This window comes from Pseudophryne corroboree, chromosome 4, assembly GCF_028390025.1.
Source record: "Pseudophryne corroboree isolate aPseCor3 chromosome 4, aPseCor3.hap2, whole genome shotgun sequence".
NCBI classification, from domain to species: domain Eukaryota; kingdom Metazoa; phylum Chordata; class Amphibia; order Anura; family Myobatrachidae; genus Pseudophryne; species Pseudophryne corroboree.
This window is the reverse complement of record NC_086447.1, coordinates 176,884,299-176,910,964: the sequence shown is the minus strand read 5'-3', so window position 1 is coordinate 176,910,964 and position 26,666 is coordinate 176,884,299. Positions and strand designations below refer to the sequence as shown.

At 49.5% G+C, this 26,666-nt stretch overlaps 1 protein-coding gene across 2 annotated transcripts in view; it reads left to right on the top strand.

Moving 5' to 3' along the window:
• UBXN7 (UBX domain protein 7) overlaps nucleotides 1–13,823 on the top strand; it is a 167,035-nt gene extending 153,212 nt beyond the window's left edge. For both annotated transcript variants that reach the window (XM_063915573.1, XM_063915572.1), the window contains exon 11: nucleotides 12,610–13,823. In XM_063915573.1, coding sequence (XP_063771643.1) covers nucleotides 12,610–12,771 — 162 coding nt within the window. In that variant the 3' untranslated portion in view covers nucleotides 12,772–13,823. The remainder of the gene's footprint in view (nucleotides 1–12,609) is intronic.
• The last annotated feature ends 12,843 nt before the right edge of the window (nucleotides 13,824–26,666 follow it).

Here is a 26,666-nt window from a genome sequence, read left to right as displayed (position 1 = left end):
CTCTCCCTCTGTCTCCCCAAAGGGCTAGTGGGGTCCTGTCTTCTATCAGAGCATTCCCTGTGTGTCTGCTGTGTGTCGGTACGTGTGTGTCGACATGTATGAGGACGATGTTGGCGTGGAGGCGGAGCAATTGCCTGTAATGGTGATGTCACCCCCTAGGGAGTCGACACCAGAATGGATGGCTTTGTTTATGGAATTACGGGATAGTGTCAGCACGCTACAAAAGTCGGTTGACGACATGAGACAGCCGGCAAACCAGTTAGTACCTGTCCAGGCGTCTCAGACACCGTCAGGGGCTGTAAAACGCCCTTTACCTCAGTCGGTCGACACAGACCCAGACACTGACACTGAATCCAGTGTCGACGGTGAAGAAACAAACGTATTTTCCAGTAGGGCCACACGTTATATGATCACGGCAATGAAGGAGGCTTTGCATATCTCTGATACTGCAAGTACCACAAAAAGGGGTATTATGTGGGGTGTGAAAAAACTACCGATAGTTTTTCCTGAATCAGAGGAACTGAATGAAGTGTGTGATGAAGCGTGGGTTACCCCAGATAGAAAATTGCTAATTTCAAAGAAGTTATTGGCATTATACCCTTTCCCGCCAGAGGTTAGGGCGCGCTGGGAAACACCTCCTAGGGTGGATAAGGCGCTCACACGCTTATCAAAGCAAGTGGCGTTACCGTCTCCTGATACGGGCGCCCTCAAGGATCCAGCTGATAGGAGGCTGGAGAATACATTAAAAAGTATATACACACATACGGGTGTTATACTGAGACCAGCAATCGCCTCAGCCTGGATGTGCAGTGCTGGCGTGGCTTGGTCGGAGTCACTGTCTGAAAATATTGATACCCTGGATAGGGACAGTATTTTACTGACTATAGAGCAGTTAAAGGATGCATTTCTTTATATGCGAGATGCACAGAGAGATATTTGCACTCTGGCATCAAGAGTAAGTGCGATGTCCATATCTGCCAGAAGAAGTTTATGGACGCGCCAGTGGTCAGGTGATGCGGATTCCAAACGACATATGGAAGTATTGCCGTATAAGGGGGAGGAATTATTTGGGGTCGGTCTATCGGATCTGGTGGCCACGGCAACGGCCGGAAAATCCACCTTTTTACCCCAGGTCACCTCCCAGCAGAAAAAGCCGCAGGCTTTTCAGCCGCAGTCCTTTCGTTCCTATAAGAACAAACGAGCAAAAGGACATTCCTATTTGCCCCGAGGCAAAGGAAAGGGTAAGAGACTGCAACAAGCAGCTCCTTCCCAGGAGCAGAAGCCCTCCCCGGCTTCTACAAAGGCGTCAGCATGACGCTGGGACCTTACAAGCAGACTCAGGGGCGGTGGGGGGTCGCCTCAAACATTTCAGCGCACAGTGGGCTCACTCGCAGGTGGACCCCTGGATCCTGCAGGTAGTATCTCAGGGTTACAGGTTGGAATTCGAGAAGTCCCCTCCTCGCCGTTTCCTAAAGTCTGCTTTGCCAACGTCTCCCTCCGACAGGGCGACGGTATTGGAGGCCATTCACAAGCTGTATTCTCAGCAGGTGATAGTCAAGGTACCCCTCCTACAACAGGGACAGGGGTATTACTCCACGCTATTTGTGGTACCGAAGCCGGACGGCTCGGTAAGACCGATTCTAAATCTAAAATCTCTGAACCTGTACATACAAAAATTCAAGTTCAAGATGGAGTCACTCAGAGCAGTGATAGCGAATCTGGAAGAAGGGGATTTTATGGTGTCCTTGGACATCAAGGATGCTTACCTTCATGTTCCAATTTGTCCTTCACACCAAGGGTACCTCAGGTTCGTGGTCCAAAACTGTCTATCAGTTTCAGACGCTGCCGTTTGGATTGTCCACGGCACCCCGGGTCTTTACCAAGGTAATGGCCGAAATGATGATCCTTCTTCGAAGAGAAGGCGTCTTAATTATCCCTTACTTGGACGATCTCCTGATAAGGGCAAGATCCAGAGAACAGCTGGAGGTCGGAGTAGCACTAACCCAAGTAGTGCTCCAACAAGACGGGTGGATTCTGAATTTTCCAAAATCCCAACTGATCCCGACGACACGTCTGTTGTTACTAGGGATGATTCTGGACACTGTTCAGAAAAAGGTATTTCTTCCGGAGGAGAAAGCCAGGGAGTTATCCGATCTAGTCAGGAACCTCCTAAAACCAGGAAAAGTATCTGTGCATCAATGCACAAGAGTCCTGGGAAAAATGGAATCTTACGAAGCGATTCCATTCGGCAGATTCCATGCACGAACTTTTCAGTGGGATCTGCTGGACAAATGGTCCGGATCGCATCTGCAGATGCATCAGCGGATAAAATTGTCCACAAGGACAAGAGTGTCTCTGCTATGGTGGGTCAAGCCTGGAGACGTCTCTTCACATAAATATACTGGAGCTAAGAGCAATCTACAATGCTCTAAGCCTGGCAAAACCTCTGCTTCAGGGTCAGCCGGTGTTGATTCAGTCGGACAACATCACGGCAGTCGCCCACGTAAACAGACAGGGCGGCACAAGAAGCAGGAGGGCAATGGCAGAAGCTGCAAGGATTCTCCGCTGGGCAGAAAATCATGTGTTAGCACTGTCAGCTGTGTTCATCCCGGGAGTGGACAACTGGGAAGCAGACTTCCTCAGCAGACACGATCTGCACCCGGGAGAGTGGGGACTTCATCCAGAAGTCTTCCACATGATTGTGGTCCATTGGGAAAGACCAATGGTGGACATGATGGCGTCCCGCCTCAACAAAAAACTGGACAGGTATTGCGCCAGGTCAAGAGACCCTCAGGCAATAGCTGTAGACGCTCTGGTAACACCATGGGTGTACCAGTCAGTGTATGTGTTTCCTCCTCTGCCTCTCATATCAAAAAAGTACTGAGAATTATACGGCAAAGGGGAGTAAGAACGATACTCGTGGCTCCGGATTGGCCAAGAAGAACTTGGTACCCGGAACTTCAGGAGATGCTCACGGAAGATCCGTGGCCTCTACCTCTAAGACGGGACCTGCTTCAGCAGGGACCGTGTCTATTCCAAGACTTACCGCGGCTGCGTTTGACGGCATGGCGGTTGAACGCCGAATCCTAAGGGAAAAAGGCATTCCGGAAGAGGTCATCCCTACCCTGGTAAAAGCCAGGAAGGAGGTGACTGCACAACATTATCACCGCATTTGGAGAAAATATGTTGCGTGGTGTGAGGCCAGGAAGGCCCCGACGGAGGAATTTCAACTGGGTCGATTCCTACATTTCCTGCAAACAGGATTGTCTATGGGCCTCAAATTAGGGTCCATTAAGGTTCAAATTTCGGCCCTGTCGATTTTCTTCCAGAAAGAATTGGCTTCAGTTCCTGAAGTCCAGACTTTTGTAAAAGGAGTACTACATATACAGCCCCCGGTTGTGCCCCCAGTGGCACCGTGGGATCTTAATGTAGTTTTGGATTTTCTCAAATCCCATTGGTTTGAGCCACTCAAATCGGTGGATTTGAAATATCTTACATGGAAAGTAACCATGCTACTGGCCCTGGCTTCAGCCAGGAGAGTGTCAGAATTGGCGGCTTTATCGTATAAAAGCCCATATCTGATTTTCCATTCGGACAGGGCAGAACTGCGGACGCGTCCTCACTTTCTGCCTAAGGTGGTTTTCAGCGTTTCACCTGAACCAGCCTATTGTGGTGCCTGCGGCTACTAGCGATTTGGAGGATTCCAAGTTGCTGGACGTTGTCAGAGCATTGAAAATATATATTTCAAGGACGGCTGGAGTCAGAAAATCTGACTCGCTGTTTATACTGTATGCACCCAACAAGCTGGGTGCTCCTGCTTCTAAGCAGACGATTGCTCGTTGGATTTGTAGCACAATTCAACTTGCACATTCTGTGGCAGGCCTGCCACAGCCTAAATCTGTCAAGGCCCATTCCACAAGGAAGGTGGGCTCATCTTGGGCGGCTGCCCGAGGGGTCTCGGCATTACAACTCTGCCGAGCAGCTACGTGGTCAGGGGAGAACACGTTTGTAAAATTCTACAAATTTGATACCCTGGCTAAGGAGGACCTGGAGTTCTCTCATTCGGTGCTGCAGAGTCATCCGCACTCTCCCGCCCGTTTGGGAGCTTTGGTATAATCCCCATGGTCCTGACGGAGTCCCAGCATCCACTAGGACGTCAGAGAAAATAAGATTTTACTTACCGATAAATCTATTTCTCGTAGTCCGTAGTGGATGCTGGGCGCCCATCCCAAGTGCGGATTGTCTGCAATACTTGTACATAGTTATTGTTACAAAAAAATCGGGTTGTTATTGTTGTGAGCCGTCTGTTCAGAGGCTCCTACGTTTGTCATACTGTTTACTGGGTTCAGATCACAAGTTGTACGGTGTGATTGGTGTGGCTGGTATGAGTCTTACCCGGGATTCAAAATCCTTCCTTATTGTGTACGCTCGTCCGGGCACAGTATCCTAACTGAGGCTTGGAGGAGGGTCATAGGGGGAGGAGCCAGTACACACCACCTAGTGGTCAAACTTTTAAATTTTGTGCCCTGTCTCCTGCGGAGCCGCTATTCCCCATGGTCCTGACGGAGTCCCAGCATCCACTACGGACTACGAGAAATAGATTTATCGGTAAGTAAAATCTTATTTTCTAAAGTTACTACGGGGAAATCCACGTTTTTCCCCTCTGGGGCCCCGTCGGCCAGACGTTCCTACCTGGGGCCGTCTGCCCAGTCCTTTCGGTTTAACAGATTTAAATCTAGGTTCAGAGGTGCCTCCAATGCGACTAGAGGCACCAGAGGTAAGACAAGAAAACCAGCAACCGCAGGTTCTCGGGAGCAGAGCACCAGTTCAGCTTCCACTAAGGCCTCAGCATGACGGTGCCCACCCACCCCGAGGGAATCTCGAGGTGGGAGCTTGGGTGCATCACTTCAGCTGCATCTGGGAAAGCTCCTGCCAGGATACCTGGGTAAAGGACCTCATTTCTCAGGGTTACAAGCTGGAGTTCGACGGCGCTCCTCCCCAATGATTTTTAAAATCAAGCTTTCCAGCTTTGGGGGATACGTATGTTACGTTGCAGCAGGCCATCCTAAAGTTGGTCCAGGGAACGGGTTACTACTCCAACCTGTTCGTGGTATCGAAACTGGACGGTTCGGTAAGGCCCATTTTGAATCTCAAATCCTTGAACCCTTAAAAGTTTTCAAGTTCAAGATGGAATCCTTGCGAGCAGTGATTGTGGGCCTGGAAGAACAGGAGTTCATGGTCTCACGGGATATAAAGAACGCTTATCTCCATATCCCGATTTGGCCACCTCACCAGGCTTACCTGTGGTTTGCTCTGCTGAACGATCACTGCCAGTTCCAGGCGCTACCCTTCGGCCTGTCCACGGCTCAGAGGGTGTTCACGAAGGTGATGGGGGAGATGATGTTCCAACTCCAGGTCCAGGTGGTCAGTACTGTCCCTTATCTGGACTATCTCTTAATAAAGGCGAGATCCAGGAAGCTTTTATTGTTCCATATAGACCACACTATCCAACTTCTGTCACACCATGGGTGGATCCTCACTTTACGGATGTCCCACCTGGAGTCAACTCAGCGGCTCCTGTTCCTGGGAATGTTGTTGGATACGGTGGCACAGAAAGTGTTTTACCCAGAGGACAAAGTGAGAACACTCCAGGAGATGGTCCAAATGGTTCTACGGTCTACTCGAATATCCATCCATCTTAATCATAAGATTGTTGGGGAAAATGGTAGCCTCCTATGAGGCGATCCAGTATGGAAGGTTCCATGCCAGAACATTTCAATTGGATCTCCTGAGCAAGTGGTCCGGATCACATCTTCAGATGCACTTGATAATACGGCTGTCACCTCAGGCCAGGATTTCCCTCCTGTGGTGGCTGCAGTCCTCCAACCTACTGGAAGGTTGAAGTTTCGGGATTCAGAATTGGAACCTCCTCACGATAGATGCGAGTCTGAGAGAATGGGGAGCTGTCATCCAGGGGGCTCAGTTCCAGGGCAGGTGGTCAGCCCACGAAGCCCTACTTCTGATCAACATTCTGGAATTTCAGGCGATCTACAGTGCTCTGCTTCAGGCCTCTCCTCAGGGATCACGCGATCCAAGTACACTGCAGTGTTGTACATAAATCAACAAGGAGGGACAAAAAGCAGGGCCTGTATGCGAGAGGTGTCAAAGATACTCCTCTGGGCAGAAAGGAATGCAAGAGCACTATCTGCAGTCTGGGCAGTTCGACATGGAGCCTCGGTTGTGCAGCTGTACAGGGCGGCGACCTGTGCACACTTTCACAAAATTCTACTTTTCTCTTACGTCCTAGAGGATGCTGGGGACTCCAAAAGGACCATGGGGTATAGACTGGATCCGCAGGAGCTTGGGCACACTGAAAAGACTTAAACTGGGTGTGAACTGGCTCCTCCCTCTATGCCCCTCCTCCAGACCTCAGTTAGACTTTGTGCCCAGGACTGACTGGACACTCACTAGGGGAGCTCTCCTGAGTTTTTCTCTGGAAAAGACTTTGTTAGGTTTTTTATTTTCAGGGAGACCTGCTGGCTACAGGCTCCCTGCATCGTGGGATTGAGGGGAGAGAAGCAGACCTACTTCTTCTTAGTTTAAGGGCTCTGCTTCTCGGCTACTGGACACCATTAGCTCCAGAGGGTTCGATCACTTGGTGCGCCTAGCTGCTCGTTCCCGGAGCCACGCCGTCACCCCCCTCACAGAAGACAGAAGTCGGGTGAGTATGAGAAGTACAGAAGACTTCAGGACGGCAAAAGACTTCAGTAAAGGTACAGCGCAGTGGCAACGCTGCGCTCCATGCTCCCACACACACATTTCCTCCAGCACTCACAGGGTGCAGGGCGCTGGGGGGGGGGGGGGGGGCGGCGCCCTGGGCAGCATGTTACTGGGTCTTCTTGGGCCGGCAGATGCTTGTTCGGTGCTTTAGCACCGTTTTCGGGACCCCCGCCGGCATTTTAGTATTTTTGAATTTGGCGGGCTGAAGCGCGCCAGGAGGGGGCGGAGCTTAGCCGCGCGGCTCACAGGCGCCATTTTCTCCTCTCGTGCAGACAGGAGACGCTGGTCCGGGACCTCCACAAGCTCCATTAACGTAACGGGGAGCTTATCAGGGGAGGGGGACACAGTAGCTGGTGCATATTTGGTATATGGGGCAGTGCTGGGACATATATTTTCGTTGGTGGGATATATGGGTGCTGGGGTGTGAGCTGGCATACTCCCTCTGTGTTTCTCTGTCCGGGCTTCCTTGTGGGCCTGTCCCCTGGCTGAGGCATTGTATGTGTGTGTCGGTGGGTCGATACTAGGTGTCGACATGTCTGAGGCTGAATGTTATTCACCAGAGGAGGTTTTGGGGGAGGCAGATGCGGGTATGGAGTTGGATCTGTCGATGCAGCCGACACCTGACTTACTTGCACTGTTGCATACAATTAATTCTAATGTGACTTCTTTATCAAAGAGATTAGATAAATCTGAGTCAGACACAGGTGTGGAAAAAATCCATGGAGGATGCTTTGTCTCAGGTACAGACCCCGTCGTGGTCGATAAAGAGGCCGTTCACTCAAGTGGTAGATACTGAGACCGACACGGATTCTGAATCCGATGTCGACTTCACTGAGGCTCCTTTACATCCTAGATTAGTTAAAAGTATTCAGTACATGATTGTGGCTATAAAAGATGTGTTACGCATTTCTGAAGAACCTGCCGTACAGGAAACAAGGATTTGCTTGTTTAAGGAGAAAAAACCTGAGGTGCAGTTTCCCCCCTCTCATGAGATGAATGCTCTTTGTGAAAAGGCTTGGGAGTCGCCGGACAAGAGGTGGCAGATTCCCAAGAGGATTTACATGGCGTATCCTTTTCCATCAGTTGACAGGGGAAAATGGGAGGTGTCTCCTAATGTTGATAAAGCTTTATCTCGTTTGTCTAAGAAGGTGGCGCTTCCGTCTTCTGACACGGCAGCTCTCAAGGATCCGGCGGATCGCAAGCTGGAGACGTCTCTAAAGTCCATTTTCGCTAATACGGGTGCATTGCTCAGACCTGCTGTGGCGTCGGTATGGGTGAGTAGTGCTATTGCTAAATGGGCTGAGAATTTAGCTTCTGATATGGATACCCTTGATAAAGATACTGTTCTTTTAACTTTTGGTTATATCAAGGACGCTGCAGATTACTTGAAGGATGCGGCGAGGGATGTTGGTCTCTTGGGGTCAAGAGCCAATGCCATGTCGATTTCGGCCAGGAGGGCGCTATGGATACATCAATGGAATGCTGACGCCGATTCCAAGAGAGCTATGGAAGCGTTACCCTTCAAAGGTAATGTCCTGTTTGGGGAAGGCTTGGCGGACTTGGTTTCTACCGCGACGGCGGGTAAGTCCTCGTTTTTTCCCTATGTTCCCACACAACACAAAAAGCCACAACATCAGCAGATGCAGTCATTTCGTCCAAATAAATACAGGCGAGGAAAAGGTTCATCCTTTCTCGCTTCAAAAGGTAGAGGAAGGGGAAAGAAGTCGCCTGCAGTGTCAGGCGCCCAGGACCAGAAGTCCGCCCCTGCCGCTACCAAGTCCACCGCATGACGCTGGGGCTTCCCTGGGGGAGTCCGTCCCGGTGGGGGGCCGTCTGCAGTTCTTCAGTCGGGTCTGGGTCCAATCGGACTTGGATCCGTGGGTTCTAGAGATTGTATCTCAGGGCTACAGGCTGGAGTTTCAGGAGACGCCCCCTCACCGGTTTTTCATGTCGACCCTGCCAGTGTCTCTTCCGGACAGGGTGGTCGTGCTGGCAGCAATACAAAAGTTGTGTCTACCGAGGGTCATTGTTCCCGTTCCCCCGTCTCAACGGGGGGAGGGTTTCTACTCGAGCCTCTTTGTGGTGCCGAAACCGGACGGTTCGGTCAGACCGATTCTGAACCTAAAATCCCTCAATCCATACTTGAAAGTTTTCAAGTTCAAGATGGAATCTCTTCGAGCGGTGATTGCCAGCCTAGAAGGGGGGGATTTTATGGCGTCAGTGGACATAAAGGATGCCTACTTACACGTCCCGATTTATACTCTGCATCAGGCTTTCCTAAGGTTTGCGATACAGGATTCTCATTACCAATTTCAGACGTTGCCGTTTGGGCTTTCCACGGCCCCGAGGATTTTCACCAAGGTCATGGCGGAGATGATGGTTCTCCTTCGCAGGCAAGGGGTTACAATTATCCCGTACTTGGACGATCTCCTGATAAAAGCAAGGTGCAAGGAACGTTTGCTGAGGAGTGTGAGTTTGGTACTGTTGGTGCTCCGGCAGCACGGTTGGGTGCTAAATTTGCAGAAATCTCAGTTGATTCCGGCCACTCGGCTGTCGTTTCTGGGCATGATTCTGGACACGGAGTTACGAAGAGTATTTCTTCCAGAAGAAAAAGCTCTAGAACTGCAGTCGTTGGTCAGGAAACTTCTGCGGCCGAAGACTGTGTCCATCCATCAATGTACTCGGGTTCTGGGGAAAATGGTTGCGGCGTACGAGGCCATTCCGTTTGGCAGGTTTCATGCCCGGGTGTTTCAGTGGGATTTGCTGAGCAAATGGTCCGGGTCTCACCTGCATATGCACCGGAAGATAAGTCATTCTCCCAGAGCCAGAATTTCTCTCCTGTGGTGGATGCAAAGTTCTCACCTCCTGGAAGGTCGCCGGTTCGGTATCCTGGACTGGGTGCTTCTGCCAACAGATGCAAGTCTCCGGGGCTGGGGGGCAGTCACCCAAGGAAGAAACTTCCAGGGGAAATGGTCGCTCCAGGAAGCTTGTCTCCACATAAATGTTCTCGAGTTAAGAGCCATTTACAACGGCCTGCAACAAGCAAGAAGCCTTCTTCAGGGTCGACCTGTCCTGGTACAGTCGGACAACATCACAGCGGTGCCACATATAAACCGTCAAGGCGGAACAAGGAGCAGAGCGGCAATGGCGGAGGCCACAAGAATCCTTCGCTGGGCGGAACAACACGTGAGCGCACTGTCAGCAGTCTTCCACCGGGAGTGGACAACTGGGAAGCAGATTTCTTCAGCAGACACGATCTCCATCCGGGATAGTGGGCTCTTCACCAAGAGGTATTTGCAGAGGTGACAAAGCGTTGGGGAATTCCGTTAATCGACATGATGGCGTCTCGTCTCAACAAGAAGCTTCCGAGGTATTGTTCCAGGTCAAGAGACCCCCAAGCAAGTGCAGTGGACGCCCTGGTGTCTCCGTGGGTGTTCAGGTCGGTGTATGTGTTCCCTCCACTTCCTCTCATTCCAAAGGTACTGGGGATCATTCAACGAGCAAGGGTTCAGGCATTTCTCGTCGTTCCAGATTGGCCAAGAAGGGCCTGGTACCTGGATCTTCAGGAGTTACTGGTGGAAGATCCTTGGCCGCTTCCTCTAAGAGAGGACCTGTTGTTGCAGGGTCCATGCGTGTTTCCAGACTTACCGCGGCTGCGTATGACGGCATGGAAGTTGAGCGCCAGATCTTAGCTCGTAAGGGTATTCCCGGGGAGGTCATTCCCACTCTCATTAAGGCTAGGAAGGAGGTTACGGCGAAACATTATCACCGTATTTGGAGAAAGTATGTTTCCTGGTGTGAGACTAAAATGGCTCCTGCGGAAGATTTTCACTTGGGTCGTTTTCTCCATTTTTTGCAGGCAGGTGTAGATGCAGGCCTGAAATTAGGCTCCATCAAAGTGCAGATTTCGGCTTTGTCTATTTTCTTTCAAAAGGAATTAGCTGTCCTCCCAGAGGTTCAGACTTTTGTGAAAGGAGTAATGCATATCAATCCTCCGTTTGTGCCTCCTGTGGCTCCATGGGATCTTGACGTGGTCTTACAGTTTCTCATGTCTTCCTGGTTTGAGCCTTTGCGTAAGGTTGAGTTGAAGTTTCTCATCTGGAAGGTAGTCATGCTGTTGGCGCTGGCGTCTGCCAGGCGGATGTCTGAGTTGGCGGATTTATCTCATAAGAGCCCGTATTTGATTTTTCATTCGGATAGGGCAGAATTGCGGACTCGTCAAAAATTTTTGCAGAAGGTGGTGTCTTCGTTTCACATTAACCAACCTATTGTGGTGCCGGTGGATACGGATTCTGTGGCGGTCCCAAAGTCTCTGGATATGGTGAGAGCTTTGAAGATCTACGTCGCCAGAACGGCTGTTGCCAGGAAAACTGAGGCGCTGTTTGTCCTGTATGCTTCTAACAAGATTGGTCATCCTGCTTCAAAACAGACTATTGCACGCTGGATTTGTAGTACGATTCAGCAGGCTCATTCTTTGGCCGGGCTACCCGTGCCGAAGTCGGTAAAAGCCCATTCTACCAGGAAAGTGGGCTCGTCTTGGGGGCTGCCCGAGACGTACCGGCTTTACAGCTTTGCCGTGCGGCCACCTGGTCAGGGGCGCAAACACTTTTGCCAAGTTCTATAAGTTTGATACCCTGGCTGATGAGGACCTTGCGTTTGCTCAGTCGGTGCTGCAGAGTCTTCCGCACTCTCCCGCCCGGTCTGGAGCTTTGGTATAAACCCCATGGTCCTTTTGGAGTCCTCAGCATCCTCTAGGACGTAAGAGAAAATAGGATTTTTGTACTTACCGATAAATCCTTTTCTCCTAGTCCGTAGAGGATGCTGGGCGCCCATCCCAGTGCGGACTATTACTGGCAATGTATTCTTGTTGGTTAACTTGGTTTATACACGGGTTGTGTATTTCTGGTTTTCAGCTTGTTGCTGTTGTTATTTAATACGGTTATCTGGTTTACTATTACTCCGGTGATACGGTATGTTTGTGGTGTGGGCTGGTATGTTTGTAGCCCTTAGTTTACACAAAAATCCTTTCCTCGAAATGTCCGTCTCTCCTGGGCACAGTTCCTATAACTGAGGTCTGGAGGAGGGGCATAGAGGGAGGAGCCAGTTCACACCCAGTTTAAGTCTTTTCAGTGTGCCCAAGCTCCTGCGGATCCCGTCTATACCCCATGGTCCTTTGGAGTCCCCACCATCCTCTACGGACTAGGAGAAAAGGATTTATCGGTAAGTACCAAAATCCTATTTTTCCTTATGCTCAATACGGGGGATGCTAGTTTTGGGTAAAAAAAATTGTGTGCAGCCCTGCTAGACGTGATCCCCCTCCCCTTCCTGTTGGCTTGCTGTGGTAATTGCCAATGGTAATGACGCAGCATCTCTCCCCATCCCCCCACCCCCCGATGGAAGAAAGAGGAAACTAGATTTTCAATCACCATGAAATTTCTTCCACGTAGTCTGTGTGGGGGACGCTGCAGTACCTCCCTGACTTGTCTTGTGTCTTTACCAATTTTGTTTGTGTTTTGGCATTGCTCCCTTTGTTATTGTTTTTCATTGTTAAATTGTTATGGTCTTATTCCATGTGGTTGCCGAAGGTGGTAGGGGGGGGGGGTTATATGGAGAAGGAGTTTGTTTTTATCTGTTTTTAGTGCCAAATGTCATAGCCCACACTCTAACCAGTGGTAATGACGCAGTGTCCCCCAGATGGACTCGAGGAAGGGATTTTACATGGGAATTTTTCTATATTGGGTCATTGAAAATGTTTTTTTAATAATGTGTAAATGATAGACAAAATTTGCATATAAAAATAAATAGTTTTTTGTCTCCCCTTTTCTGCAGGCTTTGGTCAGACATGTGCAGCTAAAAGGTTATCCCAATGAGCGATTTGAGCTCCTAACAAACTTTCCCAGAAGGAAGTTATCACACTTGGACTATGATGTCACATTACAGGAGGCCGGTTTGTGTCCTCAAGAGACAGTATTTGTACAAGAAAGAAATTAACAGCTTTCCTATTAACTCCCTCCCCTTTCATCTCCGGTGACTTTGCCACTCCTAATAAGACTCTTGTTTCATCAGTGATGCATATTGCATAGGAGTGGCAAGTTTCATTGATGCACAGTTGTTAGGAAAGTTTTTTCGTCGTTCGTGAGGGCCGAAAGCACAGTGTGGCAATAGAGAGAGCCATCTACTCACAGAATGGCCTCATGAAGCAGTTCTCCACACTGCCACTTCACAAGTCGTCTTTCTGTTTAATAATACTGGATACAGCAGAACTAGCCCCTTCCTCATTGGATGCCAGGTACTCTAGTCCCAGCTACATATGGAACGTTAGGTTGAGGTTGTAAGTCTCTGGATATTCCATAGTTTGTGTCTTAATTTGGAGCTTCAAGGATAGTTCCACTAGTGATTGTTATTTATTGCCCATTATTGCAGAAACTGCAAGTATACTTTTTTTTTTTTTTTATAGATCTCTCTCTTTGAATCTTGCAGCTTTTTGTGACATTACTAGATCCACTGAATGAATGTTTCCAACATTGGCTACTTCCATCGTAGATGGCCAGTTTGTGTGCTAATTCAAGGGAATGCAGCCTACCCATTCAATTTGGGCCTCAGTGATGTCCCATTTCCTGAGGAAGTGATAGGCTACACCATTGGTATAGCCTACAAAGTGTTCACACAGGCAACCTATACACTTGTTTTATTTTCTGCCAGATGGGTTTGCTATTGTTCTCTAATGCTGCATTCATATAATACATCAGTGAGACGTTTCCTCACTGCACTTCTAACATTGTATCATATTTATGCATTCTATATGCATTTTAGTAAGTTCCATAAGGTTTTCCTGACAGGACCAAGTCTGACACCAAGGTTGTGCTTCCCTGTGCAGTACATGTTTAATCTCCTATATCTCCTATATACTGATGCAGGAGGCAATCTTTTTTGCTGTGCACAATTTACACAGGATCCTAGAGAAGTACTTTGACTGCACAGTTCACACCTTGCTGTATACTGCTATAAATGCCGCTACCATACCAATAAATGAGCGATGGCAATGTTGTTTTGTTTTTATGTTGTGCAGCTGGAGTTCTGTAGAGCTGTGTGTTGTATCTTCTGGAATTAATATATTCACAATTTTAGTTTTTAATTTTTGTGAACCTATTTACTACTTCAATCATACATACGCATATAGTTGTTACTTTAGGCAGAACAATTACATTTTAATTTAATAGCTCTACAGATATGTCCTCAGTATACCATACGGCGCAAGATACCCGATGCTACACCTCGTGCAGCGGCACAGTCGTGTCTTAAATTTTGGGTCCCATTTATCATTAAATATTTGCGGCTTATTCTCCCAAAAACAGCTGGTTTTGTTTTTGGAGGCTGACCGCAAACATTTAGTATCACCTTAATGTATAAAGGAGGGAATGCATTTCCGACAGCGGCTGCAAACCCCGTAGGCCCTTTGCATTCCCAAGCTGGGCCCCCGCAGCTAACACCATCTGAAGATGGCATTAGCTCATTGTTGCCTATGGGCTACAGATCACTAACGTAAATGGCAGGTGGTTCGTCCAGAGCTCTCCCCGGCAACGGCCTGTGTGCATGCATGGTCCCTCTACCACTCAGAACACATGCTTTGGCATGACTCTGTAGCGCAGAACGTCTTTATTTGTGACATTTTCCATTAAAATGCGTTTTAGTCACATCGCTATGTGAATAGGACGCACAATCTGCTTATGCTGATTAAAATGATGCGGTTTACCCATATTCTGTGTGTGACTTCCGCTGTATCTGCATACGAAATGCTATGTTGTGTTATCATGGAAATCACTGTAATATGGTATTTCGTATGCAGATACAGCCACAGTTGCACACAGAATATAGGCATGCAGCATATAATTTCTCTAACGTCCTAGTGGATGCTGGGGACTCCATAAGGACCATGGGGAATAGACGGGCTCCGCAGGAGACTGGGCACTTTAAAGAAAGATTTAGTACTACCTGGTGTGCACTGGCTCCTCCCTCTATGCCCCTCCTCCAGACCTCAGTTAGAATCTGTGCCCGGCCAGAGCTGGGTGCTTTTAGTGAGCTCTCCTGAGCTTGCTAATAAGAAAGTATTTTAGTTAGGTTTTTTTATTTTCAGAGAGCTTCTGCTGGCAACAGACTCTCTGCTACGTGGGACTGGGGGGAGAGAAGCAAACCTACCAACTGCGGCTAGGTTGCGCTTCTTAGGCTACTGGACACCATTAGCTCCAGAGGGATCGAACACAGGACCTGACCTTGTCGTCCGTTCCCGGAGCCGCGCCGACGTCCCCCTCGCAGAGCCAGAAGTCAGAAGCCGGCAGAAGCAAGAAGACATCGAAATCGGCGGCAGAAGACTCCTGTCTTCACATGAGGTAGCGCACAGCACTGCAGCTGTGCGCCATTGCGCCCACACTACGCACACACTCCGGACACTGTAGGGTGCAGGGCGCAGGGGGGGGGGGGGGCGCCCTGGGCAGCAATTAGGATACCTCTTGGCAAAAAGACACATATATACAGCTGGGCACTGTATATATGTACGAGCCCCCGCCATTTTATTACACAGACCCGGGACAGAAGCCCGCCGCTGAGGGGGCGGGGCCTTCTTCCTCAGCACTAACCAGCGCCATTTTCTCTTCACAGCTCCGCTGAGAGGAAGCTCCCCAGGCTCTCCCCTGCAGTATCAAGGTAGAAAAAGGGTAAAAAGAGAGGGGGGGCACATAAATTTAGGCGCAATTTATCATAAACAGCAGCTACTGGGTAAACACTAAGTTACTGTGTAATCCCTGGGTTATATAGCGCTGGGGTGTGTGCTGGCATACACTCTCTCTCTGTCTCCCCAAAAGGCCTTGTGGGGTCCTGTCCTCAATTAGAGCATTCCCTGTGTGTGTGCGGTGTCGGTACGTTTGTGTCGACATGTTTGACGAGGACGGTTACATGGAGGCAGAACAAGTGCAAGTGACTGAGGTGTCGCCGCCGACGGCGCCGACACCTGATTGGATGGATATGTGGAAGGTGTTAAATGATAACGTAAGCTCCTTGCATAAAAGGTTGGATAATCAGTCAGGGTCTCAACCCGTGTCTGATTCTGCAGCTCAGAGGCCGTATGGGTCTCAAAAGCGCCCACTATCCCAGTTGGTTGACACAGATGTCGACACGGATTCTGACTCCAGTGTCGATGACGATGAGGCAAAGTTGCAGCCTAAAATGATTAAAGCCATCCGATACATGATTATAGCAATGAAGGATGTATTGCACATACCAGAGGAAAACCCTGTCCCTGACAAAAGGGTATATATGTATGGGGAGAAAAAGCAAGAGGTGACTTTTCCCCCTTCACATGAGTTAAATGAATTATGTGAAAAAGCGTGGGATTCCCCCGATAAGAAAGTGACGATTTCCAAAAGGTTACTTATGGCGTACCCTTTCCCGCCAACGGACAGGATGCCCTGGGAATCCTCCCCTAGGGTAGATAAAGCTCTGACACGCTTATCTAAAAAGGTGGTCCTGCCGTCACAGGATACGGCCGCCCTAAAGGATCCTGCAGATAGGAAGCAGGAAAGTATCCTGAAGTCTGTTTATGCACACTCAGGTACTATACTGAGGCCGGCTATTGCGTCGGCCTGGATGTGTAGTGCTGTAGCAGCATGGACAGATAATCTGTCTGAGGAAATGGATACCTTAGACAAGGATACCATTTTACTGACCCTGGGGCATATAAAAGACGCTGTCCTATATATGAGGGAGGCCCAGAGGGACATTTGCCTACTGGGCTCTAGAGTAAATGCAATGTAAATTTCTGTGGACTCGGCAAGTGATGCCGACTCCAAAAAGCACATGGAGGTTTTACCTTACAAGGGTGAGGAATTGTTTGGGGACGGTCTCTCCGACCTAGTTTCCACAGCTACGGCTGGGAAGTCAAACTTTTTGCCATATATTCCCTCAGAGCCTAAGAAAGCACTGTATTACCAAATGCAGTCCTTTCGATCACAGAGAAGCAAGAAGGTCAGAGGTGCGTCCTTTCTGGCCAGAGGCAGGGGTAGAGGAAAGAAGCTGCACCATTCAGCTAGTTCCCAGGAACAGAAGTCCTCCCCGGCTTCCACTAAATCCACCGCATGACGCTGGGGCTCCACAGGAGCCAGGAGCGGTGGGGGCGCGTCTCCGAAATTTCAGCCACCAGTGGGTTCGCTCACAGGTGGATCCCTGGGCTATACAGATTGTGTCTCAGGGATACAAACTGGAATTCGAAGTGATGCCCCCTCACCGTTACCTCAAATCGGCCCTGCCAGCTTCCCCCATAGAAAGGGAAGTAGTGTTAGCGGCAATTCACAAGTTATATCTCCAGCAGGTGGTGGTAAAGGTTCCCCTCCTTCAACAAGGAAGAGGATACTATTCCACAATGTTTGTGGTACCGAAACCGGACGGTTCGGTCAGACCCATATTGAATTTAAAATCCCTGAACTTTTATCTGAAAAGATTCAAGTTCAAGATGGAATCGCTCAGAGCGGTCATTGCAAGCCTGGAAGAGGGGGATTTTATGGTGTCTCTGGACATCAAGGATGCGTACTTGCATGTCCCCATTTATCCACCTCATCAGGAGTACCTCAGGTTTGTGGTACAGGACTGTCATTACCAATTCCAGACGTTGCCGTTTGGCCTGTCCACGGCACCGAGAATATTTACCAAGGTGATGGCGGAAATGATGGTGCTCCTTCGGAAGCAAGGGGTTACGATTATCCCATACTTGGACGATCTCCTCATAATGGCGAGGTCCAGGGAGCGGTTGCTGATCAGCTCTCTCAGGAAGTGTTGCAACAGCACGGCTGGGTTCTGAATATTCCAAAGTCGCAGCTGATTCCTACGACGCGTCTGCCCTTCCTGGGCATGATTCTGGACACAAACCAGAAAAAGGTGTTTCTCCCGGAGGAGAAGGCTCAGGAGCTCGTAACTCTGGTCAGAGGCCTCCTGAAACCAAAACAGGTATCGGTGCATCACTGCACGCGAGTCCTGGGAAAGATGGTGGCGTCATACGAAGCCATTCCCTTCGGCAGGTTCCATGCAAGGATCTTTCAGTGGGATCTGTTGGACAAGTGGTCCGGATCGCATCTTCAGATGCATCGGCTGATCACCCTGTCCCCCAGGGCCAGGGTGTCTCTTCTGTGGTGGCTGCAAAGTGCTCACCTCCTCGAGGGCCGCAGGTTCGGCATACAGGACTGGGTCCTGGTGACCACGGATGCAAGCCTCCGAGGATGGGGGGCAGTCACTCAAGGAAGAAACTTCAAGGGGCTGTGGTCAAGTCAGGAGACTTGTCTGCACATCAATATCCTGGAACTAAGGGCCATATACAACGCCCTGAGTCAAGCGGAGCCTCTGCTTCGAAACCAATCAGTGCTGATTCAGTCAGACAACATCACGGCAGTGGCCCATGTAAACCGCCAGGGCGGCACAAGAAGCAGGGTGGCAATGGCAGAAGCCAACAGATTCTTCGTTGGGCGGAGAATCACGTACTAGCACTGTCAGCAGTGTTCATTCCGGGAGTGGACAACTGGGAAGCAGACTTCCTCAGCAGGCACGACCTCCACCAGGGAGAGTGGGGACTTAATCAAGAAGTCTGCTCGCAGATTGCAAATCGATGGGAACTGCCACAGGTGGACATGATGGCGTCCCGTCTCAACAAAAAGCTAAAAAGATATTGCGCCAGGTCAAGGGACCCTCAGGCGATAGCTGTGGACGCACTAGTAACACCGTGTTCCAGTCGGTCTATGTGTTTCCTCCTCTTCCTCTCATACCAAAGATGCTGAGAATTGTAAGAAAAAGAGGAGTGAGAATAATACTCATTGTTCCGGATTGACCAAGAAGGACTTGGTACCCGGAATTGCAAGAAATGCTCACAGAGGACCCGTGGCCTCTGCCTCTCAGACAGGACCTGTTACAACAAGGGCCCTGTCTGTTCCAAGACTTACCGCGGCTGCGTTTAACGGCATGTCGGTTGAATGCCGGATCCTAGCGAAAAAGGCATTCCGGATGAAGTTATTCCTACGCTGATAAAGGCTAGGAAGGATGTGACAGCAAAGCATTATCACCGTATATGGCGAAAATATGTTGCTTGGTGTGAGGCCAGGAAGGCCCCTACAGAGGAATTCCAGCTGGGTCGATTCCTGCATTTCCTACAGTCAGGAGTGACTATGGGCCTGAAATTAGGGTCCATAAAGGTCCAGATTTTGGCCCTATCCATTTTCTTCCAAAAAGAACTGGCTTCACTGCCTGAGGTTCAGACGTTTGTTAAGGGAGTGCTGCATATTCAGCCCCCTTTTGTGCCACCAGTGGCACCTTGGGATCTTAACGTAGTGTTGAGTTTCCTGAAATCCCACTGGTGTGAGCCACTTAAGACCGTGGAGCTAAAGTATCTCACGTGGAAAGTGGTCATGCTGTTGGCATTAGCTTCGGTTAGGCGTGTGTCAGAATTGGCGGCTTTGTCATGTAAAAGCCCCTATCTGGTTTTCCATATGGATAGGGCAGAATTGCGGACTCGTCCGCAATTTCTGCCAAAGGTGGTGTCATCCTTTCATTTGAACCAACCTATTGTGGTGCCTGCGGCTACTGGTGCCTTGGAGGATTCCAAGTTGCTTGACGTAGTCCGGGCTTTGAAGATTTATGTGACCAGAACGGCTGGAGTCAGGAAGACTGACTCGCTGTTTGTCCTGTATGCATCCAACAAGCTGGGTGCTCCTGCTTCAAAGCAAACTATTGCTCGCTGGATCTGTGGCACGATTCAGCAGGCTCATTCTGCGGTTGGATTGCCGCATCCAAAATCAGTGAAAGCCCATTCCACAAGAAAGGTGGGCTCTTCTTGGGCGGCTGCCCGAGGGGTCTCGGCATTACAGCTTTGCCGAGCTGCTACTTGGTCGGGTTCAAACACATTTGCAAAGTTCTACAAGTTTGATACCCTGGCTGAGGAGGACCTTGAGTTTGCCCATTCGGTGCTGCAGAGTCATCCGCACTCTCCCGCCCGTTTGGGAGCTTTGGTATAATCCCCATGGTCCTTACGGAGTCCCCAGCATCCACTAGGACGTTAGAGAAAATAAGATTTTACTCACCGGTAAATCTATTTCTCGTAGTCCGTAGTGGATGCTGGGCGCCCGTCCCAAGTGCGGACTTTCTGCAATACGTGTATATAGTTATTGCTTACTAAAGGGTTATGTTATGTGGCATCAGTTGAGTGATGCTTGTTTGTTGTTCATACTGTTAACTGGGTAAGTTTATCACGAGTTATACGGTGTGATTGGTGTGGCTGGTACGAGTCTTACCCTGGATTCCAAAATCCTTTCCTTGTACTGTCAGCTCTTCCGGGGACAGTTTCCTTAACTGAGGTCTGGAGGAGGGGCATAGAGGGAGGAGCCAGTGCACACCAGGTAGTACTAAATCTTTCTTTAGAGTGCCCAGTCTCCTGCAGAGCCCGTCTATTCCCCATGGTCCTTACGGAGTCCCCAGCATCCACTACGGACTACGAGAAATAGATTTACCGGTGAGTAAAATCTTATTTTTAATCGGCATAAGCTGCTTGTGGATTCTATTCACATAACAATGCAAATAAGACGCATTTCGGCTACAAAAGACACCCGACGTGCCCTGGAACTGCCAGCTCACTCCCGCCAGGCATCTTGCGGTTTATGGCGTATTAAGGCTAGGTGCAAATTAGTTTTGTTGCTTCCTTTTTTATTTTATTTTTTATTTCTCTGACGTCCTAGTGGATGCTGGGAACTCCGTAAGGACCAAGGGGGAATAGCGGCTCCGCAGGAGACTGGGCACAAAAGTAAAGCTTTAGGACTACCTGGTGTGCACTGGCTCCTCCCCCTATGACCCTCCTCCAAGCCTCAGTTAGATTTTTGTGCCCGGCCGAGAAGGGTGCACACTAGGGGCTCTCCTGAGCTTCTTAGTGAAAGTTTAGTTTTAGGTTTTTTATTTTCAGTGAGACCTGCTGGCAACAGGCTCACTGCATCGAGGGACTAAGGGGAGAAGAAGCGAACCTGCCTGCTTGCAGCCAGCTTGGGCTTCTTAGGCTACTGGACACCATTAGCTCCAGAGGGACCGAACACAGGCCCAGCCTCGGAGTCCGGTCCCAGAGCCGCGCCGCCGGCCCCCTTACAGAGCCAGAAGCAAGAAGAGGTCCGGAAAAATCGGCGGCAGAAGACATCAGTCTTCAACAAGGTAGCGCACAGCACTGCAGCTGTGCGCCATTGTTACTCAGGCACACTTCACACTTCGGTCACTGAGGGTGCAGGGCGCTAGGGGGGGGGGCGCCCTGAGCAGCAATGTAAACACCTTGGCTGGCGAAAATACACCACATATAACCCCCAGGGCTATATGGATGTATTTTAACCCCTGCCAGAACTCACCAAAAAGCGGGAGAAAAGGCCGCCGAGAAGGGGGCGGAGCCTATCTCCTCAGCACACGGGCGCCATTTTCCATCACAGCTCCGCTGGAAGGACGTCTCCCTGACTCTCCCCTGCAGTCCTGCACTACAGAAAAGGGTAAAAAAAGAGAGGGGGGCACTAAATTGGCGCAGTTCTGATAATAACAGCAGCTATAAATGGAAAAGCACGTTTTATAGTGGTATTCCTGTCTATATATAGCACTCTGGTGTGTGCTGGCATACTCTCCCCCTGTCTCCCCAAAGGGCTAGTGGGGTCCTGTCCTCTATCAGAGCATTCCCTGTGTGTGTGCGGTGTGTCGGTACGATTGTGTCGACATGTTTGAGGAGGAAAATGAGATGGAGGCGGAGCAATTGCCTATTATAGAGTTGTCACTCCCTAGGGAGTCGACACCTGAGTGGCTGAGCTTATGGAAGGAATTGCGTGACAGTGTCAGTTCTTTACGAAAGACAGTTGACGACATGAGACAGCCGGCTACTCAGCTTGTGCCTGTCCAGGGGTCTCAAACGCCATCAGAGGCTTTAAAACGCCCGTTACCTCAAATGACAGACACGGATACTGACTCCAGTGTCGATGATGAGGAGACAAACGTGACTTCCAGTAGGGCCACACGTTACATGATTGAAGCAATGAAAAATGTATTGCATATCTCTGATAATACAAGTACCACTAAAAAGGGTATTATGTTTGGTGAGAAAAAACTGCCTGTAGTTTTTCCTGTATCCGAGGAATTAAATGAAGTGTGTGATGAGGCGTGGGTTTCCCCCGATAAAAAACTGATAATTCCTAAAAGGTTATTGGCATCATACCCTTTCCCGCCAGAGGATAGGGCACGTTGGGAAACACCCCCTAGGTTGGATAAAGCGCTCACACGCTTGTCTAAACAGGTAGCACTACCCTCTCCTGATACGGCCGCCCTAAAGGAACCTGCCGATAGAAAGCAGGAGAATATCCTAAAATGTATATACACTTACACGGGTGTTATACTGCGACCAGCAATCGCCTCAGCCTGGATGTGCAGTGCGGGCGTGGCGTGGTCGGATTCCCTGACTGAAAATATTGATACCCTAGATAGGGACAGTATATTACTGACGATAGAGCATTTGAAAGATGCATTTTTATATATGCGTGATGCACAGAGGGATATTTGCCGACTGGCATCAAGAGTTAGCGCGCTGTCCATTTCTGCAAGAAGAGGTTTATGGACGCGGCAGTGGTCAGGTGATGCGGATTCTAAAAGGCACATGGAAGTATTGCCTTATAAGGGGGAGGAGTTATTTGGGGTAGGTCTATCAGACCTGGTAGCCACGGCAACTGCTGGAAAATCCACATTTTTACCCCAGGTAGCTTCTCAACCTAAGAAGACGCCGTATTATCAGGCGCAGTCCTTTCGGCCCCATAAGGTCAAGCGGGCAAAAGGCGCCTCATTTCTGCCCCGTGGCAGAGGGAGAGGAAAAAGGCTGCAACAAACAGCCAGTTCCCAGGAACAAAAGCCCTCTCCCGCCTCCGCAAAGTCCTCAGCATGACGCTGGGGCTTTACAAGCGGACTCGGGCACGGTGGGGGCCCGTCTCAAGAAGTTCAGTGCGCAGTGGGCCCACTCGCAAGTGGACCCCTGGATCCTTCAGGTGGTATCTCAGGGGTACAAATTGGAATTCGAGACGTCTCCCCCTCGCCGTTTTCTAAAGTCTGCTTTACCGACGTCTCCCTCAGACAGGGAGGCAGTATTGGAAGCCATTCACAAGCTGTATTCCCAGCAGGTGATGATCAAGGTACCCCTCCTGCAACAGGGAAAGGGGTACTATTCCACACTATTTGTGGTACCGAAGCCGGACGGCTCGGTGAGACCAATTTTAAATCTAAAATCCTTGAACACTTACATACAAAGGTTCAAATTCAAGATGGAGTCACTCAGAGCAGTGATTGCAAACCTGGAAGAAGGGGACTATATGGTCTCTCTGAACATCAAAGATGCTTACCTACATGTCCCAATTTACCCTTCTCACCAAGGGTACCTCAGGTTTGTGGTACAGAACTGTCACTATCAGTTTCAGACGCTGCCGTTTGGATTGTCCACGGCACCCCGGGTCTTTACCAAGGTAATGGCCGAAATGATGATACTCCTTCGGAAGAAGGGAGTTTTAGTTATCCCTTACTTGGACGATCTCCTGATAAGGGCAAGATCCAGGGAACAGTTGGAAGTCGGGGTAGCACTATCTCAGATAGTGCTGCGGCAGCACGGTTGGATTCTCAATATTCCAAAATCGCAGCTGATCCCGACGACACGCCTTCTATTCCTAGGGATGATCCTGGACACAGTCCAGAAAAAGGTGTTTCTCCCGGAGGAGAAAGCCAGGGAGTTATCCGAGCTAGTCAGAAATCTCCTAAAACCAGGCCAAGTCTCAGTGCATCAATGCACAAGGGTCCTGGGAAAGATGGTGGCTTCTTACGAAGCAATCCCATTCGGCAGATTCCACGCAAGAACCTTCCAGTGGGATCTGCTAGACAAATGGTCCGGGTCGCATCTTCAGATGCATCAGCGGATAATCTTGTCACCAAGGACAAGGGTGTCTCTCCTGTGGTGGTTGCAGAGTGCTCATCTTCTAGAGGGCCGCAGATTCGGCATTCAGGACTGGGTCCTGGTGACCACGGATGCCAGCCTGAGAGGCTGGGGAGCAGTCACACAGGGAAGAAATTTCCAGGGCTTGTGGTCAAGCCTGGAGACATCACTTCACATAAATATCCTGGAGCTAAGGGCCATCTACAATGCTCTAAGCCTAGCAAGACCTCTGCTTCAAGGTCAGCTGGTGCTGATCCAGTCAGACAACATCACGGCAGTCGCCCACGTAAACAGACAGGGCGGCACAAGAAGCAGGAGGGCAATGGCAGAAGCTGCAAGGATTCTTCGCTGGGCGGAAAATCATGTGATAGCACTGTCAGCAGTGTTCATTCCGGGAGTAGACAACTGGGAAGCAGACTTCCTCAGCAGACACGACCTCCACCCGGGAGAGTGGGGACTTCACCCAGAAGTCTTCCACATGATTGTGAAACGTTGGGAAAAACCAAAGGTGGACATGATGGCGTCCCGCCTCAACAAAAAACTAGACAGGTATTGCGCCAGGTCAAGGGACCCTCAGGCAATAGCTGTGGACGCTCTGGTAACACCGTGGGTGTACCAGTCAGTGTATGTGTTCCCTCCTCTGCCTCTCATACCCAAGGTACTGAGAATCATAAGAAGGAGAGGAGTAAGGACTATACTCGTGGCTCCGGATTGGCCAAGAAGGACTTGGTACCCGGAACTTAAAGAGATGCTCACAGAGGACCCGTGGCCTCTACCTCTAAGAAGGGATCTGCTCCAGCAGGGACCCTGTCTGTTCCAAGACTTACCGCGGCTGCGTTTGACGGCATGGCGGTTGAACGCCGGATCCTGAAGGAAAAAGGCATTCCGGATGAAGTCATCCCTACCCTGATCAAAGCCAGGAAGGATGTAACCGCACAGCATTATCACCGTATTTGGCGTAAATATGTTGCGTGGTGCGAGGCCAGGAAGGCCCCTACAGAGGAATTTCAACTGGGTCGTTTCCTGCATTTCCTGCAAACAGGACTGTCTATGGGCCTAAAATTAGGGTCCATTAAGGTTCAAATTTCGGCCCTGTCGATTTTCTTCCAGAAAGAACTGGCTTCAGTTCCTGAAGTTCAGACGTTTGTCAAGGGGGTACTGCATATACAGCCTCCTTTTGTGCCTCCAGTGGCACCTTGGGATCTCAATGTAGTTTTGGGGTTCCTAAAATCACATTGGTTTGAACCACTCACCACTGTGGACTTAAAATATCTCCCATGGAAAGTGGTAATGCTGTTGGCCCTGGCTTCAGCCAGGCGTGTCTCAGAATTGGCGGCTTTATCCTATAAAAGCCCTTACCTAATTTTTCATACGGACAGGGCAGACTTGAGGACTCGTCCTCAATTTCTCCCTAAGGTGGTTTCAGCGTTTCAACTGAACCAGCCTATTGTGGTACCTGCGGCTACTAGGGACTTGGAGGACTCCAAGTTGCTGGACGTAGTCAGGGCCCTGAAAATATATGTTTCCAGGACGGCTGGAGTCAGGAAATCTGACTCGCTGTTTATCCTGTATGCACCCAACAAGCTGGGTGCTCCTGCTTCTAAGCAGACTATTGCTCGTTGGATTTGTAGCACAATTCAGCTTGCACATTCTGTGGCAGGCCTGCCACAGCCAAAATCTGTAAAAGCCCATTCCACAAGGAAGGTGGGCTCATCTTGGGCGGCTGCCCGAGGGGTCTCGGCGTTACAACTTTGCCGAGCAGCTACTTGGTCAGGGGCAAACACGTTTGCTAAATTCTACAAATTTGATACCCTGGCTGAGGAGGACCTGGAGTTCTCTCATTCGGTGCTGCAGAGTCATCCGCACTCTCCCGCCCGTTTGGGAGCTTTGGTATAATCCCCATGGTCCTTACGGAGTTCCCAGCATCCACTAGGACGTCAGAGAAAATAAGAATTTACTTACCGATAATTCTATTTCTCGTAGTCCGTAGTGGATGCTGGGCGCCCATCCCAAGTGCAGATTGTCTGCAATACTTGTACATAGTTATTGTTACAAAAATCGGGTTATTATTGTTGTGAGCCATTTTTCCAGAGGCTCCTCTGTTATCATGCTGTTAACTGGGTTCAGATCACATGTTATACGGTGTGATTGGTGTGGCTGGTATGAGTCTTACCCGGGATTCAAAATCCTTCCTTATTGTGTACGCTCGTCCGGGCACAGTATCCTAACTGATGCTTGGAGGAGGGTCATAGGGGGAGGAGCCAGTGCACACCAGGTAGTCCTAAAGCTTTACTTTTGTGCCCAGTCTCCTGCGGAGCCGCTATTCCTCCTTGGTCCTTACGGAGTTCCCAGCATCCACTACGGACTACGAGAAATAGAATTATCGGTAAGTAAATTCTTATTTTATGGGGGTAAGGCACATATGTTGTGTAAGAAAGACACTGACGATTTGCGCAGGACCTGGCGCTATGAGAGAGGGTGTTTGGCACAACCACGGCAGCTATATATGAGGACACATTTGTAGCTGGGACTAGCATATTCCGTTTTGGTGTGTTTTATACAAAAGAATGTAAGACCGGCAACATTACACCATCAGGACATCTTATATAATTGGAAACATTAAAACCAAGTTTAAAATAATAAAACAAAAACTGCAGCTTGGAAGGGCCTGCTGAGTTGTCGTATCTGTCTGTAGCAGAAGTCGGTAATCTTTTGCTTTCTACACTGTGAAAGTTATTTGCTTTGAGGGTTCTTGAAGAATGACATGCAGAACTCAGATATGCAAAACTAATCTCAATCATTCAATAAAAACAGAATTATTTGCATATACTCCATTATACATGTTCTTATTGTAGTGTTTTGTGTATATCTGATTTGGGATTAT